General features: G+C 43.7%; 1 protein-coding gene across 1 annotated transcript in view; it reads right to left on the bottom strand.

Annotated features, from left to right (window-relative positions):
- Positions 1–20050, bottom strand: part of GAP43 (growth associated protein 43) — a 59830-nt gene extending 39780 nt beyond the window's left edge. The window contains exon 1 of the mRNA XM_071760021.1: positions 19935–20050. Within this exon, the coding sequence (XP_071616122.1) occupies positions 19935–19964 (30 nt within the window). The 5' untranslated portion in view covers positions 19965–20050. The remainder of the gene's footprint in view (positions 1–19934) is intronic.
- Positions 20051–20427: the final 377 nt, after the last annotated feature.

Below are 20427 nucleotides of genomic sequence, written 5' to 3'. Positions count from 1 at the left end.
ATCTGCAGCCATGGAGGACCCCGTGCCAGAGGAGGGGACTGTTCCCAAAGCAGCCATGACTCTGTGGAGCAGTTCCTGAGGGACTGCACCTGTGGGAGGGACTCATGTCCTGAAGGGCTCTCCCATGAGAGGGACCCCATGTTGGAGCAGGGGAAGGATGTGAGGAGTCCTCCCCCTGAGGAGGAAGGAGAGGCAGAAACACCGTGTGGGGAACTGATCCTGAACCCCCCCTGCCCCTTCCCTGTGCCCTGAGGGGGAGGCAGCAGGGAAGCAGTTCAGGTCTGGAAAGAAGGGAGGGGGGGAAGGAAGCTATTAAGATCTGGCCATGTTTACTCTTACTCCTTGTAGATTAAATTAGGTGGGTTTTTTACTTCCCAAGTTGAACCTGTCTGTTTTTTGCCTGTTACCATAACTGGGTAGTGAAAACCTTCCTGTCCTTATCTCGACTGACAAGACTCTGGGTGGATCTCTGGGTGTCCCCCCTGTCCCACAGTGGGGGTGGGGGTGAATGAGCAGAGGCCCGGTTTATACCATCTGGGTCTAAACATGACACTGGACCAGGCTAGGACAAGGAAGAAGAAAGATGTCAAACACTTTTCAGAAGTTCTCCATGAGTTTCCATCCAGGCACCTGTTGTCTCACTGGTGAGCTTCCTGATGAAGGAAGAAGTGCCACTGTGAGAAGAGCCAAATGCATGAGGATTTATGATGATGACAGCTGTTATTATTTCTGCATCCTTGGGATATATCGCTCTTGAAGTGCTGGGAAAGGAAGCCAGGAAACAAGCAACAGGAGACAAAATGGGAGTGTGCTCAATGCAAGAAAGGGCACAGGCAGCACACTGGTTTACAGAGGAAAAATAATTCAGATACCAGCTTGCTTTCTCCTAGCACTGTCTAAAATTATAGAGCCATTTCTTGGTAGAAAGACATAATTCCTGTTTCTTCAGGAAGTCACAGACATAGGCTGGTTCTTGTCAGTCCAATTATTGACCCATTAACTATAACAATATTAAGTCCTTCATAAGACACATCATTGAAGTTAAGTAAATTGTACATCTACTTAAACGAAGCAAAGATTCAAGAAGCAAACGAAGCAAACAAACTGCATGCCATGAACACACACGTACATATATATATACACATAGTGGAGTAAGTGAGTAATTTGCAAGAAATCCACTGCCTGAGGTCAGTTTGCATAACGAATTCACTATATCCTGCTGAAATGATATCAGAAATGAAGCCTAGATACAGACTATTTTCATACAGATTACATTCAACAAGACTTGTTTGATCTCTTCCAGAAAGAATGAGTTACAAATGCACAAACACTTTCAATACTCTTTCCAACCAATCACTAAGTCAAGGTTTTGGGATCTGCCTAATCCTTAGTAGTATCTGAGAGTACTCAGAACTGGAACACCTGTTGGGGCTTTCATGTAACTAGTACTTTGATCTCAGTGTAAAGCAAAGGAAAAAAGTTTCTACCCATATTTTCCACTGGTGGCAGAAGCAATTATTTTGAAGCCTGAAGAAAATATAACCAGTGCCCCCTGAGATGCCTGCTTTCCAGACTGTACTCCCACTGCTCCTTATAAGTATTCATGAAATAGTAACATTTTAGTACACATTCACATGCTTTAGCACTAGTGGATCAACATAAACCTCATTGAAAGAAGAACTAAAGGGCCAGGTTTTAACAAAAGATGGTGGAATCTTGACAAATGCCTACTTGCCTAATCCTATTGAAACCAATGTGAATTAGGCACCAAGGCTCTTTGAAAATCCTGCCATGCTCCTGCCTATATAAATCTTACAGTAGGACAGCTCTGTAAATTACCTGATACCACCCTGCCACTGTTTGGAATTAGGCTAGTAAATTCCTGCTGAAAGACTGCAAAGTAAAACAACAGAGCTTGAAGATTTAAAGGGCTGGTAGGTAATCTGGATATTTGAAGCTTAAGAAAGTCAAGTAAAGAGATTACTCTTAAATCTTGGTCCCATTCTTTTGCAGTTGCAAGCTGGGGAGTTAAAATGCAGGAGGAAGAGGCTTGGCAAAGGAGAACAGAATCTCAGGGTTAGGGCAACCAAGAGATGGCTGTCCTACAGCACTGCCCTACCTTTGTTGCTGAATTCCTGTTTTGCTGTCCCATACTTTTCACAGAGTGATTCCTGATGGCATGTTCTGCAGCTCTGAGTAGCTTGCTTTAGATACCTTGAGTCTGATCTGGAAAAGTGCTGAGCACTCAGAGCTGCAGCTGACTGTTATGGGAGATGTTTTTAGATATGCCCCATTCAAAACCAAAACGTCAAATAAAAGCCAAGTCTTGTGTTTCTCAAATTCAGCACAGAAAATTAGGAAGTCCTGCTTACCAAACTCTCTCCTTGTCCCTCAGTTGTCCATATGCAAAAATGGACTAAAAATACTGAGTTATCTCAGATGGGTCTTGCAAAGATTTACTAAGTAGTTTAGGGATCTGCTCAGAACCACAAGGCAGCCCTAGGGAAAATTAGTATTTCTGATTTCAGAGCAGAGTTTGCATAGTATTTATTGAGCAATGCTGTGGAGTCACATGCTGACTTATTATGAGAGAACAAAACATTGAATAACACGGTCATTAAGTGAGCAGTGTCCATTCTGTGCCCCGAATGTGTTAGAAATCCCTGGAGAGAAAAATAAAATGCATTCCTGTTTGTAGAAATGTACTGAAGTACTCACAAGAAGAGACCGTGTTGAGGTTGCACGGACAACTGCATTTCCAGTATTGGTTAATTTCCTAATACTTGACTTACCAGCTTTAACAAATTTCTTCTAACATAGTTTCACTGTGTTCTTTTTCACATGTATACTAGCTCATGTTGCAGTGGAACCCTAAACCTATGTCCACTCCTAGTAATGGGGATAATCCAACTTTTAACCAGATTTCACTTTCTAGAATACAATTGAGTAAATCATGGGAGAGCAAATCTCTTGGCCTCATGAGCATCTTAACAAAAAACAAAATCCCAGTGCCCAGGAGGTGTCAAACCCTTACCCAGTACCTTAGGTGAGGGATATTTAAACAAGTAGGTCCAAGGCAGAAATCAGCATTGGCTCCTTAGGATCCCAGCACCCGGTGTGGAATGGTGTGAGGTTGGGTGCTCAACTAAGTCCCAAAGCTTATAGTGAGCTGCTGGCCTTGGAAGCCCCTGAGAGCTTTCTCCCACATGGAGATTACTGACAAAAAAGATGTCCTAACATCATCGGTGTGCTGTCAGTAATATGTTCTATCTCCATTGTGAAATTCATACTTCAGTTGCTCAGCAACTGCCTGTGGCTTAAAAACCAGAAGTTGGCCATCCTTGAATTAGGTAAGGCAGGATTATCAGTGGAAAATGGAATGCTCTTAGCAAAAATAAATAAATAAATAATATACAGTAAGTCTCATCTGGAAATTTAATGAGTGCGCAATTACTGCCCCAAAAGATTTAATCATTTAATATGTACAAAAAGCTACTGAACAGAAAATTACTTAGTTTAAGGGATCAGTTATATCCTTGCCTAGTTTTCAGCAACTTAATGACTACCCTGCAACATCAGAGCTGGAATAGCAGGGGTGCTTCAGGGCTGAAGCACGGGGCATTGATAAAAGTGGAGTAAAGGAACGACAGAAATCCTGTTCAGCGTTTTCCTGTGCTCTGTGTAACTGAGTGCTATTTCACTGCCACTGGAAGCAAACTGACCTTCTGTTTACACCACAGCACTTGAAACTTGTGCTTTTTAAAACCTGTGCCCATCTCCAATTCTGATTAGTTTCTCCAGGCGTTTATGTGCTGCTCAGAGTTTTCACAAACAAATTTCCAAGCAGCAGAATTGCTCTGTATGGTACCCCTCAGAGGTAATCAGCATACAGTGTCATCTGCTGTGCCTGACAGCAGGAAAACCTTAAAGGCAAGTACCCAAGAGAGAAGTTGAAAAATTACAGGTTGGAGATATCAGCATCGATGGTACCACACCGTGTGAAGCTGAGATGCAACAAATCATATGTGAAAGCCTGGAACTGAATGGGGGTGGATAAAAGGTGGCAGAGCAACAAGGAAGGTATTTTGCTCTCTGCAGGGACAAGTCAAAACCAGAGAAGAGAAAGGGAAGAAAGCAAGTTCTGCCAGTGGGGCCACTTTCTGCACTATGTGAGACAGGAGGGATTCCCTTGGTAAGGCCCCTTCAGTTCTGGAGTGGGTCCTTACAAGTTGCAGCATTATCTGCTGTGGTCAGTGCTTCTCCTGCGGGGAGAAGAAGCCAGCGGAGCCACATGATGCTTCTATCAAAATCATCTCCTGACATAGTCTAGTGCCTTTCCTGCCTCCTCCTTCATTGCTATGCTGGGTAGAGTACACTTCCATGAAAAATCCAGCACCAAGAGGTTGCCCCAAGGGTAGGCTGAAATCCCATCTAATTTGAGACCAGTAAGGATTACAGAATCTCCACCAACCTCACAGATGCTAACACAAGACCTACATTTCCTGTCTTCTTGGCAAACATACATCAGGTTTGGGCCAGGCAGACAACCACACATTCACTTTACCACAAGGTCTCTTTCTTCCTTACACTGACAGCCTTTCTCTCTCCATTCTTAGCTGACAGAGGGACAGTGTCCTTTCTCCATTCCTGCCAGCAGGACTTTTTGTTCTGGTCACCTACACCATCTCCATGGAGTGTCTCTCTGGATCACTCAGCCTTGACCATCAGCCCTATCAGTCCTGACAGACAAAGGACTAACCCCATAGAAGCAGAAGTCTCTTAAGCTGCCATGGAAGACAATCTCAGCCCTCAGGTCCTCAAAACAGGAGACAGGGTAACTTCATAGGCTTCAAACCATAACCAGCAATAAGATCTGGTGGGTTTACAGGATCATGTCATCTCAGGACAACAGATTCTTCATGCTTACAGCATGCTGATGAATTGCTTTTTTTTCCCAAGGCTTCAGAACTTCTGCATTGGGTTTCCCGCATTTCCATTTCAGTCTCTGCTAAGAAAAACTCTCTCCTGAGCATGCTAGGTTGCTTTGTACCCTCCTGGAAGAAGTAAACTTTCTTCTGGATATAATTCATGGACACAGAGGCCTAAGAGGCAACATACCAGTTCAACAGCAGCCAACATGAATATCCATGGTGGGAAAAATTCCCACATCTACCTGGCCAGAAAATGGTGTCCCATCTTGTGCACCAGAGATTTGAGAATGGCAATACAGACATTCATGGTCTCCACAATAAAAAACAGCCACATATTCAGATCAGGGAGAAACCCCAGGCAGACTCTTATTAATATGTTTATGGCCATGTATCACTGAGGTCCTTGCCTCTTCCTGGGCTCCCTGTTAAGCCCAATTTGAAACCTTTGACCTTTTCCTTAAGCCCATCCTGGTCTGGAGCTTACATTCCAGACAGACTGCCTCTTCTGGTGAGCACACAACCTCCCCACCTGGAGATCTTCCAGGGCAGAAACAGCCTGAACTTCATGAGAACACCACAAAAGCCAGGACATTGGACATGTGATACCACAGACATTGTTGCTTCCTCAGCTTTCCAGCTCAGCCCTTACTCAGGCCCATGGAGTTCTGGAGGCAGATAAGCACCCCATTCCCACAGACACAACTATAAAGTGACTGGCAAATAAAGCAAAGTAACAATTTGCATTATTCAAGCAATTTCTTCCAGGTATGGATAAGACTGGGGAAGAAGAGAGGAATAAACCCATACTTTTTCTGTTGTTTCTGGATTAATTCATGCAGGGCATGTGAATACTGGTTTAAAAGCTATTAGTTATATACAGAGAAACCAGGCAGAAAGACTTCAGCAGGTAATTCCACTTTCTTCAGTGCCTCAGTTTGCTCACATACAAAGGGAGTAATAACAAAAGTGATTGATTTGTGAAGGATGTAAACTGATATATTCTGACATCAGTGAAAAGTGTAGTTATCAGTGATAACACATTGAACTAATTTTTGCCAATTATTTTGCAACCCATCATCCACAGGCTCAAGTAGGAAGTAGAGTGACTCATATTACATAAAAACCTGTCATAAGCATCTTTCTGGCCACATGGTAAAGGCTGAAGCAGAAAATGTAAAATGGAAACTACCTCTGAAACTTCACTTTGACTCCCTTGTGCATATGCTTTATAGTAGTCTTTACCATTTCTTATGTTTTCTAGCAAGCCTCCCCCACTCTATCTACTACAAAGGTTAGACAGAGCTCACTGAGTGGCTACTGGATTCAGTGATTTCCCATTGTCCTAATTTCAGGCATGGCAAAGTGCCTTATTTGCCACACATCATTCAAATGCATCACTGCAGAATACCAGTTCTCTCATGGTCTTTCTCTATGGTGCTATTTTTCCATCATATCTCAGTGCTTCACAAGCCTTAATGGATGTTCTCCCAGGGAGGTAGGTGAGGTTGTTATCTCTGGCTTACAGACAGTGAAAGCAGATGCAAAGAGACTAAGGTCAAAATGGCCAGAGCTCCCACTAATTTTGGGTCCCTAATTTGAGCTGCCTTGGATTAGCATTTCCCCAGCTCCGTGCATGTTGAGAGCAGAACTCCATACAATACTGGCTCTGCACTTCTGCAAGTCAGACCCCAGGTGTTTCAGACTGAAAACCCAGAAAATGAGAACACACCAATTAGTGGCCACCCATGGAAAGCCTCATTTATATAGCTTTTTCATGTCACATAGGAACTCGTGGCAAGAGGCAGAAAAAAGCCTAATTCTTCAGGGCAGTATTCAATTGCCAAAACATGAGACCATTCTGCTTTTGAACAGCCCCCTGCCCAATTCAATACATAACCTTCATCACTGGCAGTAACTGAAATAGGAGATCTATAGAAAACACCTTAATTTATGGAAAAACTAATTCAGTCCCTAACTATATTCCATTCTGTGCACTGAATAAGACAGAGATCCTATTGAAAAATGTATGTACCAGGATTTAACCTTATAAATAAGGACTACAGTCATTATGCCCATAAGTGAGAGAAGAAAAATTACAGATGGATAGGCAACCCTTTTAATTAATTTCCTGTATTCTAAGTGTTTGACTTTGAAAACTCAACGTATGCTTAAGTAAAGTGTTTAATCTATTATTTTAAATACAGAAACTAAAAGGGAAGAAAATAGGAAATGTCTCCATTTGAAATCATAATGGCATTCTCTTTCCCTGTATTATAAAGGAACAACTGTTCCTTATTAAAATGGCTGCAAAATTCTTTACACCTTCAAAGCTTTTTTTCTCTAATCTCAACAGATACAGACAACTAACAAATTAAAAAAAAAACAACAAAAAAAAACCCAACCCACTGTGTCTATTTGAAGAAGATCCCTACCAAGAAAATTCTTATCCAAACAGGAAAAGCTCAGCCAAAATTTGATACAGTAGAAAAGGTTGTTTTTGACTATTACAGTTTATCTCATCCCCCAAAAGTTGGGTAATCCTGACTGCAGGCAGGGTGTCTTGTTCCCCCTCTTGTGTTGTGTAAAGGCTTTGGAATAATTGAAGGAAGGGTATCTTCCTGGGGTCTTGCTGGGGGTTGTAGGGACTCAGCACGTGATAATGGAAGATACCACAGGTCATCTTTAGATCTTCTGTATTCTCATGCAACATGTAGCTCTTCTGCTACATAAGAAAATATCCAGTGAAGGTGAATATTATATCTCTGCAGTATGTTTTATTCAGCAACCACTGAGACACATTATTATGGGAGCAGAGGGGATTAAGCAGAGGGTGAGTGTTAGTAGGGGTTCAGCGCTCCAATTGGGAATTTCTGAGTGACTACCATACAAATGCTTTGAGATAATTCATGTCAGGCAGGTAGAAGAAGCCACCAACTGATAAATCCCTTGTAGTAATTCTCCCCTGAGGTTGATGAAAAGGGAACCTGAGTATGGAGCTCCAGCAGATGTGCATTCAGAGTACAGAAGTTGGAGTCAAGCCTAGGAAGAGGGTGAGATGCCTTGCAAAAACCATAGTCTTAAGTCCACCAGAAAATATGGGGAGAACTAGGAACCTCAGTACCATAATACACGAAATAAATGCCTTTGGAATCTGACTATAGAAAATGCTGAAGACAGAGTGACATCTAAACTGCCTGTGTATATGCAGCTTTCTCTGGTTATCAGGAGTCATCTTCTGTTTTGGATTCCAAGCTCCAAACCCTGCCCAGGAAGAGACAACTTTGGTTCCTCTCTAACAGCATGCAGGTTAGATAGATATTTCTCTAGTACCACAGGCAAAGGACTGTTTCTTCCCTAAATTATAGGAGATGTTTATTTAACTCTCTACTGTGGCTGAGAAAATCTCAAGTCCTACCTTCCTCCTACAGATGACCGCTTAGTGTAAGCTGCTCCTAGCTTTTCCTACTTCAGCTCTTAGGCCTTTTTGGTGGAAGAATTAAATATGCATGAGTCCAGAGACAGAGCACAGAGGTAAATACAGCTTTATAGCCTACTGATTAAGCACTCTTCTGCAAGAGGACCTATATAGAATCCAGTTCCTGCTTCAGTGAATATTTGATACTAATAATACAAAATAGTGTTGAGAGAGCACAAGAGACCATTTAGTCCATCCTCTGGTCCAGAAGTACCTCTTACAGCCCTTCTGTGACTGGAGCTGCCATAGTTCCAGTGCAATCTGTTCCAGTGCATCACAGTCCTTTTGGTCTCTTCCTGAAGTCTGGTCTGAATCACTCTGGTGGCCCATTAAAGGCCATTACTTCTTGTTTTATCCACCCTGGACAGGAAGAACAGATTATTTCCCTTTTATTGCACTTGCCAGACTAGCATCCTGACCCCTCTCAGCCTTATTCCTTTTAGGTTAAACAACCCTAATTATTTCCTCCCAGATTTTATTTCCCTTGACTTCCAGCAATTCTCACTATCTCAGTCTGCACTGTCACTCACTGGACCACATCTCAGAGTGCAGTACAAGGCTAGGACTAAGACTTATGTGTTCTCATCAGAGATGAAGGCTATTAGCCTGTACTCCCATTTGAACAGCCTGGCAAGTTGATGTTTTCCTTTTTGACAAGCGTGATATTCTATATTAACACTGAACTTGTGGTCCACTAGAGACCCTGCCTCCCTTCCTGAAGGGTAGCTAGATGGCCTCCTGGCTTCCCTGAACAACTGGCTGCAATGTATTAATCATTTCCATGAAGAGCACTTTACATTTGCTCTTATGTTGGTCAAACCATTTTCCTTGTCTGACAAGTTTGTCTTTAATTCTACTTGTTTCCACCAGCCTATACCACATTCATACTAACTGCAGATATTAAAAAATCCTATTTTCTCTATACAGTCATCCAGATTTAAATTAAAATAGAAAGAATATATTTAGTGAAAATATGAAGCACCAACAGCCCACAGCTCAAGCTTAAGTCAAGACACTCAATATTCTTCTGTTTCCACAGGAAATCAGTGAGAATTGATTATTGAATATGACTATCTTCACCAGTTCTGCATCCCTGATATAACATTTTCCTTTGGACCACGTTTCCATGCTTCACTTATGATAAAAGCCCGTGAGATGATGCCAAAATCCTTACAAATGACAAGGTATGACAGCTACTTACTCTGTACCCACAAGGCTTGTTTTAGAAGAAAGCTAAATTAGTTTGGCATGATCTATTCTTAACAGATCTGTACTGGCTCCTAATAATCTCCTTTATTAGATAATTTCCACCATTGATTTTCTTTTTCTTTTTCTTTTTCTTCTTTTTCTTTTTCCTTTTCTTTTTCTTTTTCTTTTTCTTTTTCTTTTTCTTTTTCTTTTTCTTTTTCTTTTTCTTTTCTTTTTCTTTTTCTTTTTCTTTTCTTTTTCTTTTTTTTTTTTTTTTTTTTTTCAGGAAAGTTACAGTTAAACTGTAGTAGTCTGTAATTTATTAATCTTCTCATTACTTTTCAGCCTTTTGACACATCACCTAGCCCTCAAAGCATTCAAACTCATGGTTCAAAGATGGCTTCCATCAAATTTGAAACAATCATCTTACCTCAGTACATCCTAAAACCTTTGTACCTTCCTCCTTTATGGCTGCTATTAATTGTTTTAGCCATCAAATTGCATTTGAACATGTTACTGGAGACATGCAAACTGGGCATAAAATGCTTTGGCTTTCCAATGATGGATGACAAAGCTTTAACCAAAGCTCCACCCTTCATGAGTATCATAAACACTAAGGTAGAGAGTCACTCTCTTGTTCTGGTCCAATTGATATTTTATTTGTCTGTGCAAAATAGATCAGCGTCTCCAGGAAACACTGGTCCCTTCTATAGCTTAATAACACATTCTTCTGGGAGGTGGGAGTATAGATCTACTCAGGCAGAGATGGTATATTCACCACGTCTATGGACAAAAATATAATCCAAGTGCTTCTGGTTAAAAAGTAGGCAGTATATACCTTTCTCTTGGATGCATTCTGTGTAGACACTTGACCTGTGTGCTCACGCAATTTTACCTATTTTGGCTGTGTAGGGAATGTAATGGGAAGAATACTTGGTTTGTAGATCCCACCAATAGCTTAGCTATTAGAGAGGTATTGAGCTAATTATTGCTTATAGAACTAAGCATCATCTATGCATGCCAGTAAGTGGCCTTTAAATGTCTAGGGTAAAGCAAAGATGATTCAGGGAGTGGAACATCTCCCTTGTAAGGAAAGGCTGAGGGGGCTGGGTCTCTTTAGCTTGGAGAAGGATGAGGGGCCACATCATTTCTGTTTCTAAACATGGAAAGGGCAAGTGTTAGGAGGATGGAGCCAGGCTCTTCTCTGTGATGTCCAATGAGAGGACAAGGGGTAACAGGTGCAAACTGGAGCATAGGAGGTTCCATCAGGAGAAACCTTTTCACTGTGAGGGTGACAGAGCACTGGAACAGGCTGCCCAGTGAACTTGTGGAGTTTCCTTCTCTGGAGACATTCAAAACCCACCTGGACATGTTCCTGTGGGACCTATACGAGGTGGTCCTGCTCTGGCAGAGGTGTTGGACTTGATGATCTCGTGAGGTCCTTTCCAGCCCCTAATACTCTTTGATTCTGTGTGAAAATATTTACAGGTGTGACTGTCTTAGGACTTCAGGTACCTTCACCGTAAGAAAGGAAGGAAATTCTGAGTTCTACAGCCTATGACAGCCACACCTAAGGTAGTTGAACTCAAAACAATCCCCTATTTCTCAGTTCAGAGCAATGGTAAGATACTGTGATACATTTCAGACTCCTCTGTCAGCCACACCCTAATTAAAATCAATTAAATACTACAAAATAAGGCATTGTCTCATGATATGTCTTCCTGAATTGTGGAATCATATGACTCAAAGAAAGAAAACAAAGAACATAAGGAAGAATTAACCACACTTTAAAGGAAGGTTTGATGAAAGTTCCTGTAAGCCATTTGGGCTCATTATTCACTAGTTTGTCAGCTGTTTTCTCTTCCAGAGTCTTTTACACTAGCATTATAATGGAGGGTTCTTTTCACTATATATCTAGTTTTATCAAATAAGAGGGAGCTTCAGGTATTTATTCACATATTAGCTTTGCTAACTATCCTCTGGAACTTATCCAGCTTCTGTTTACTTCATGGAGGTTTCAGTTAGCTTTATTTCTTCGGTTATTTTGGAGGGACATTTTTTTTCCTTGTGCCACTCATCCTTTCCTTAGAATTTAATATCTTCTAGTTGGTATTCTGACTAGAATTTATGATACAAGGGAAAGGCAGTTTGCCAGATCCTGTGCTTTAAGTGAGACTGGTTGCATCCTTATCATTCTTTTGACTGCAATTTTAACAGTCAATAGTAGCATCAGTTTTCTCTTGCAGGGGTCTGTCCTCAAATCTATCTGGAGGCCTTGAAATTCCTCTGGGTCTTCCACGGGAAATGCAAGCAGCAGCAAGGGTTAAAAACACTGGTTTTCATCTTTGACCAGGCAAGGACAACTCAGAATCCACTTCTTTGCAAGCTGCCAGCCTGACTATTCCAACATAAGCTAAAAATTAAATCCTTCACCCTAAAGAAAGGTTCCCCAGTTCTGAGGGACACAAGCACAATTCCAGTGGAGCTTTTCCATACTGGAAAGTCTGTGTTGAGGACAAACATTTGGTCCAGCTTCTAAAGCCCCCTTTCCCTCAGTTCCCCACTGTTACACTGCTCTGTTGTGCCAGTACCACCTCCCAGATGCACCATGCTTCTCAGGAGCAGTCAAGCAGGGGATGCCCTCCTGGCATTTTCTCAGCAGGTGATTTCCAGGAGTGGACTTCACTCTTACATGAAACTAAATGGCTGCAAATCTTACTGTCAGCAAATCAGCAAGTAACACTTGTTTCTTTATGTCAACCTTCCCAAACCTAGATGATTTTTGTTAAATTATTTATAAATTCACCACTGAAGACCTTAGTCCTAAGGCTGTGGGCAGACAGAAGAAGGAATGATACAAGGAGAACAATGGTCAGTTCAAAACTATTGTGGTTTACATCCTGCTGGTTTAAATTTGAACTAGTATAAATGACTGGCATCTTGTGCAAAAGAACAAAGCATGGTAAAATGCTGCCCCAAACTGCTCACTCCTGAGTACTTAACATTGCAGATTTATAAGGTCATTAGATAGTATTAATAAAATAAATCTATTCAAAAGTATGATGAACTGGATGGCAACTGATAATAGTCTTAATTATAAGAGTAATAAAAACTGCAAAATATTCTGAGCTCCACTAGTTCTTAGAAATCATCCCAATTCATTAAAAAAAACCCTCAAATTCCTGAGACATTTCACTCCTAGGCAACTGTGAGAAGAGTTGAATAAAGCTACCTTCAGAGCTAGGTTCAGATCCAAACACACTCCTTTACACCCTTAAATTATAGGGGTATTCAAACCAAGTGAGTAGGGTTCTTTTACAGCCTATTAGCTTTACTAATTATCAGCCCTTACAGAGAGGTGTCTCCTACAGAGAGAATGTTTAAATATTTTGAGATGCCCCAGCTTTCTATAAATAGAGATATACAGTGATTATGACTGGAATTAATTCAACAAACTTCAGAAGATGAGTAATGAATGGGGCTGACATTAATTGTTTATCATTAAAAGAATGTAAGTACATCCTGGCTTCCCTTTCAAGGCATCAAAGCCAACCAACCCTGGTGGCAGGAAGGCAGGCCCAGGACATCCTCTCTTGGGCCAAAAAGACAGCTGGAGCACAGTGTCTCACCAAGCGGTGGCATTAGTAGCCAGGGGACAAGCCCAGAAGAAATGGGCTGCCCTGGGAAGTGGTGGATTCTCCGTCCCTGGAGATATTTAAAAAGAGACTGGATGTGGCACTCAGTGCCATGGTCTGGTAACTGCAGCGGTGGTGGATCAAGGGTTGGACTTGATGATCTCTGAGGTCCCTTCCAACCCAGCCAATTCTATGATTCCATGAAATAGGAACCCTCAAGGAAGCAGGAATGTTGATACTAGGTCTGTACTGCATGCACTCCTCCCATGGCAGCCACACCTCTCCCCAGCCACCTGCTGGGAAGGGCATCCTTACACCCATGCAAGCAGCAATGCAATAGGTGAAGATGCACCACTTTGATGTCTCTGTTTACAGTTGCTCATCTGCAGAAGCTGTGGCAGCTGCCCAGGTAGAGGAGAAATGGGGGAGCTGCAAAAGTAACTGGAAGTACAAAGGAGGAACCTATGTGGTAGTTTTCCCTCCTGCCAGCTTCCTTCCTGATACCAGTGACAGGAAGGGTGAAGGGAATAAGACCCTGGTGGCAGAGGCTGATGCTGGCAGCAGGAGTCCCCAAAAAGCACAGTCTAGTGGAGGGCTGGTACCCAGCTGGAGGAGAGAAGCAGCAGCAGGAGGACTGCGTGGTCAAGGGAGCAGGAGGAAGGCAAGGAGCAGAACAGATGGGGAGAGGAGACAAAATGAGTAACAGGCAGAGACAGCCGGATCAGTGTCACTCCAAAAGCACAAATTCCTTTTGTTATATTAAAAACAAATCACTGTTTTCATTACACAATTCCTCCACCCCATATACATATTGTAGATTGCCACAGGCTGGACCATTGTGATGATAGGGGGGAAGTAGCACACTGGTGAATAGCAGGGAGAAAACTAGTTGTAGCCCTACTCTCAGGCTCTGGCCCATATTAATAAAGCTGGGGTCTGGGAAGAAAATCAGTGGTTTGTGTTAAAAGAACTCAAGTGGCTAATAAACATCCCAGCACTGCAGGAGTGACTGAGGATGGATAAAGCAATGCTTTGACTGTCTAAATCCCCCCTCACCTGAGGGCTTCTGAATCCATTTTTTTTTATTCCCAACACATTAATGATTTAGTTTCCAAACGGAAAAGTATCTTGCAGAAACAGCCATGACAGGCAGAAAAACTCTGCTTCGATCAAGCCGAAAGCAGGTTAATAGCACTGGTAGGAAGAGAAACCATCTCTCCTGAAACCATTTTCTACATACTAACTACTGGCCTGTGGTGCTTGCAACCATGAAAAGCCATGGAGTTTTACACATACACTCAGCAGGTGAAAAAGAGCCCTAAGGAAATATAAACATCTTCTCTGCATGAGGCCATCAGAACTCTGAGATTACATGTCACCTCCTGGCGTGCTCAGGAGGATCTTGGAATTACAGATGAAATGGATGGATTCTAAACTTCAACTTTGGACTTCAGATGTTGAAAGGTGTTTCCCCCAAGCACCTCCTCGGGTATTCCCACAGCAAGGTATTGTGGTGTTTCCAGAAGCAAGGCATGTGTTTCTTCCACTGGGCCTTTCTGGATGACAGACCTCCTCTTCCCAGCCTGGCATTCCTCTGTAGCTACTCGGCTACAGTTCTTGCCTTACGGCTTTCCAAACTCAGATGTAGCCAGGTAAGGACTGCTGCCAGATCTATCCCTGAGACTTGTCAGACACACAGCAAACAGGGGAATTGCACAGTGTCTTCCAAAGAGAGCTGCCATCAAAAGGTTTCCCATCCTCAGGTGTCTTTAGCCTGGAACTGTCACCAGAGATATCATTCATTCTCAAATCCAAATAAAGCCCTCCCTCTCTAAAGAGGAATCCCAAAGCAACAGGAGAGATGCAAGTCAGTTATATGCAGGAGGAGGGGACTACAGGAGAGTTGTACAGAGGGAAGGATGCATGGGCCAGCCATGCACAGACCGAGCCAATGGTAGTCAACAATGCAGTACTGAGAGTGTGCACAGCCAAAAGCAGAGGCAATCCTCAGGCTATGCCTGCTGTGTTATCTGTTAATACTCAGATCCCTCAGCATATACATCCCTGCTCAATAGGGCACGCCTCATGTTCTCTGCACGTGGAGCAGACAGGAGTCATTGAGGGCAGCACAAGCCCCGCAGCATGAGGCCAGCAAACCTAAACAGGTACACACATGCTTGATTTATGTCATGCAAAACTATCAGCCTGCTTTCATTTCACAGTGGGCAAAGGGCTCAAAAGGCAAACCTTCCCATTATCATGAGAAAACCTTACAAGTTGGCAGCCACCAACAATGGGGAATATTTCTGGGAAACAGGAAGAGGAAGACATAATGTCTTCACAGAGTAACCACCAGGTCCTGTGATAACATCACAGAACCCATGACAGCTGACCTGACATGAGAGTAGACTTGAGGTGGTATTTCTTTGCACTTTCTTCTTCTAGTCATCAAAGCCACGTGATTGGAGGAGGGGTCCCTCGCATCCCTTATCCCCAAGTGATGCCCACCCTCACAGCATGACATGGGCAGAGTCTGGAGCTACAGCTCATTTTCTTATGCTGAAGCAGCTCTCACATCATTCAGACACCCTCAGCACTAGGTCAGGCCAAGCCCTCAGACAACATGTGTCAGTTCCTCAGCCTGCACATATGTACCTAGCCCGGCACAGGTAGACAGGAGAATAAAGTCATCCCTCTCTAGCAGGGATGTCCCTACATACCAGTGGGTACTCCCTGACTGTTTCGTGCTGGCACTCTCACTCAAGAGCAACTGGCAATAGTTATTTGGATCATCAGACTGGTTTCTTTTGCACTAAGCATTACCATTGTCCTTCTCCCTCTGGAAACTCTGCCTGCAATTAGTTCCATAGGAGGGGGCTTGTCTGTGCCATTAAGAACAGTTACATTATGCGAGCTAGGAGAAATCAATGTCTCTAATAGTCAGAAAAGGCAGTGGAGGAGGACAGGGTGATGGGAGGGGTGTTTCTCTGGAGACACCCTTCTCAGGAAAAATCCCAGAGGTAAAACCCCAGGAAGAGAAACAGTAAGGACCTGGAGTAATTAAACTTCCATTCATAAGCTGTTTACTGGAAGAAAGGCAGAAACTGCTCAGTGTCTCTGAGAAACAGAAGCAGTAGCTAGATTCTCCCCAGGTGCAGATGAAGTGCCTCTGCCCTGAAGTCAATAGTCTGTAGTGATTTATGCCACACTGGCAAGGTGTGGAGGAAGGAGGGGCGTAGATGGACACCTTTCCTTTAAAATACCCCTTTTCCTGTCTCCACACCGGTGTTTCAAGGTAAGACCATGCCTTGCAAGTTTTGAAGCGTCTGGACTATGCAGCGTAATTACGTAGTTCTAAATGAAGTCCAAGACATTTTAATATCCTGAAGCAAGAAAACCTTAATTCTGCATGCTTCTTCCTCACTTTCTCCATTTCCCTCTTCCTATATACCTCTGCAATTCCTGGAATGGCAAGACACCTCGCCGGCTGGCTGTAATTGCTAGAACAGCTCCCTAATGCTTTCTCCTTCTCCAATTGCATTAAACCACATCTTCAGAGGTACAGCCCTGTTTATTCATGCTACTCGTGTGGAAGGGGAAAGAAATGCAGACTGCCTCTTCCCCCCCTCCCTCCTTTGATTTGATGGGTGTGGCAGGTTTAAACCTTTGCAGCCGCTGGCTCTCCAGCACTGAGGTGAGGAGGAGAGGGCAGAATGAGAGGAAAGCAGTCGGATATGGCTGGTGATGAATGAGACTCATCTCACCCACAAGTGGGAAACCTGCTCACGGGTTATTGTTTAATCACTCATGCAATCCAATACTAAGCACATACCCCCTTAACGTCCATCTGTTCCAGTATCTGATGCATGCAACACTTGCATTTCTAGCTACCTGTCTAACTGTCCAGTTCTGCCTGTAACTGACCACATCTCTTGCTGTCAGTAAAGGCTTAAGTTGAATTTTTCAGAAATTGCTTGACCTGGGCTTTTGGTTATGCCACCTTTCAACTGAGGATCTTGTGGGCACAGATTCAGAGCTGCCATCATCTGTAGGCAGAAATGGCAACACCAAGCTATGTTCACCTCTCATGGGTGGCCACAGTCAGACACTTCACTCTTCACATTGGCATGGCACCCACAAGAAAGAATAATCTGCAAGGTCCAACATACTTGTCTTTGAGGGGTGGGAGAACAGACACATACAGGCACACCTAGACACAAATGTGAAGAGATTTATTCCACAAGTTTGTAATTTCAACATTTCACTCTTTAGCTGACAGAAAGGCGGGACACCAGGGGCTTCCCCTGAAAAATAATTTGAGGAGAGCTGTCTGTCTTTTGGGAAGGAAACTCCTGCCTGTGTTGAGGAAACCCATTCCATCTTTTTCTCTCTATGAAAGGTCTGGGTGGGGACAGAGAAAGAACACAAACTGAAAACCGAGTTGTTTGGGTTTTTTTTTCCTTTTTTTCCTCCAAATTAAAGCTTCCTCTGATGTATCACCAGCTTCGCTGAGCGAACTGCTGTATTGCCAGTTTGGCAGTTGTGGTCTGTGTTCAGCTGGGCTCTGAGCCCAGGAACATCCACCCAATATGCACGGGCAGGCACACTCAGGTTGCGTGGCTGCGTGAGGATCAGAAAGCATGTGTGAACGAGGGGATGTGTGCTCGTGCATATATGTGTGTTCCAGATGCGAGCGACCGGCGAGTGGAGATGAGTGCCGCACATGCACGCGCAAGGGGTGTGTACCATGCGGTGGATTTACTGTACTGGGGGGAGAGAGCACTATGTATGATCAAGATACCTGCATGCCGTGCATTTCTAAATATGCCAGAATACAAAAAGACAAAAAGCAAACCCACAGAGATATAGAGAATGTTATTGAGGAGCTTTAATGCCCAACCTGTGATGGTATGGGCAAAATTACCCCCCCTCCTCCAACAGCTCTCTTCTGCCTCCAAAGAATCCTAGAGCTACCTACTTTATTTTAAAATTTGCTGGGCACTTCCACCCACTTCTCTGTCACACTGCCTCTCTGTCTGCCTTCCTTCTCCTCCTCTGCTCTTTTCATCCTGTATTTGCCAACTGAACATGCTCTGCTGGCTGGCTGCAACGTGTTACCCCCACCAGCTATCGCCACCTCCCTCCGGATTTTAGTGAACGTATTATTAATTGCAAAGTGTTTGAAAAACCTGCATGGTGAAAAACACAGGATGACGCAGGGTCTCTTTCTTTTCCATTCACCTGCCCCTCCCCATTATACTACAAAAATGTTCCTTCATTTGATAACACACACACATCCCCATTCAGAAACACACCTTACCCTGGATTTCCTTTCAACACGGTGCTGTTCTACAGTAACTGGAGTAACTCACGTCAATGTGTTACACTACTGCTGCAGAATACTGCAGTGCTATATTGTAAGAGATATATAAACATATGCATATATAAAGCAAGTAACCAGTACGGTGCTGTACCTATGACCGAGTTGAGTTTTGTGCTGAGAATAAGGACCAAAGCTCTTTGTCACTACCTACAAATCCGTAATTCAAAGGAAGTTTCCAAAATGCCATACAAAGGTATCTGGGGCCAGCTCCTGTCTCAGAGTCCCAACTTCATAAATCCAGCATCCTCCAGAGAAAGTCCAAGAGGGTCAGCCAAAATAGGCTCTCTTAATCAGGAGCAGGTTTGGGTATTCATACGAAATAAAAGGCAGAAGGGTGAGGGGGGAATGACCAAAGTAGCTTTTTCTTCGATTTCATTATTATTTTGTGCATTAAAAAATGCACCTGAGCATCCCAGTTCCCTGAGAGGAAAAGAGAGGTGATACCAGTAAGGGGAACGTACTGGTTTCCAACAGGTTCACACTGTAAGCTTCTCTTATCCCACCCGAGTTCAGAGCTAACAGAGGCGTGGTCCTCTGTCTCTTTACCAGCTGGTGCACAGTTGTCTAACTGGTTGTATTATGAAGGGTATTGCAAAAAGGTTGACTCTCCCCCTCCTCCAGCTAATGCTTTTGTTATTAATTAATTGCATTTTTCACAATAGCATAGGTTGAAAAAGAGCTTCAGGTTAATTCTTGCTCAGACTGTTGTAGCATAAAAAAAATGAATGCACCTGTCCTCTGAGCCACCACACAGCACATGCACATAAAGCATCTCCCATTCATAAGAGCCAGGAGCAATAGAGAGCGTTCTGACCAGGGATCAAGGCTCACTGGGCATCCTTTCTTTTTTGGCATAAGATGAAGAATTGCTTCCTTTATCTCTAAGGTAGAGCCAGATCTCATCACGTTTCCTGCCAGTCGCACACACACACACACACACACACACCCCACCTCCCATCCACACCCTCAGAACCACAGACAGAAAATCCTAGGCAATACATCTGCCCACTATTAAAAAAATAAGAAGAGTGGGGAGATTCTGGTATCTCCCCAAATGTGGACGTAGGCCACCCCCCCTCCCCACATCACCAGCCCCAGAAAGGCAGAACAGTCATGCTGAAGGGTGTGAAAAGAGCCTTCAGTCGCAAGATGCTAAAGAATTGCAAAAGAGATGTCCGCTGAAAGCAGCTGAAATTTCCTCCCCCCCTTCCCCCAGCCCCTACCCCAGCCCCTCACGCACTCAGGCAGCCACGCATCCCACAGACACCCAGGAGCCTGGGAGATTTCTTAACGGAAAGGAATATAAAAATCTTCAGCTCTACCTGTTTTGTTCTTCTCATACAGCACAGCATGATCGTATTGTCCCCTTCCTTCCTTCTTCTTCCTTCCTTCTCCTCTCTCCTTTTCCTCTTCTCTCTCTTATCTCTCCCCCCCCCCACCTTCTCCACTCCCTCCCTCCCTCCCTCTCCCTCTCTCTCCCTCTCTCTCTGTCTCTCTCTCTCTCTCTCTCTCTCACACACACACTCACTCACACACTCACACACACACCAGGGCAGTTAGCAGCAACTGTAAGGTCCACAGCTATTGCTCATCACACATGCACACGCTGCCTCTCCCTGCCTCCCTCCCGAACCCTTCCCAGAATTGTTCACCAGCTCTCCCTGACTCGTCACCTCCCCACCCCACCCCCACCCCAGCAGCCACCACCCCCACTCCCCCCCCCCAACCCCCAAGTCTCTTGCCAGCCTCATGAATAATTAAAATCTCCAATCTGGACCCAATTACCCGACGACTTTCCCACTGTACAGAGGCGAC

This window comes from Heliangelus exortis, chromosome 1, assembly GCF_036169615.1.
Source record: "Heliangelus exortis chromosome 1, bHelExo1.hap1, whole genome shotgun sequence".
In the NCBI taxonomy this organism is placed as follows: Eukaryota; Metazoa; Chordata; class Aves; order Apodiformes; family Trochilidae; genus Heliangelus; species Heliangelus exortis.
This window is presented reverse-complemented; position numbering and strand designations above follow the sequence as displayed.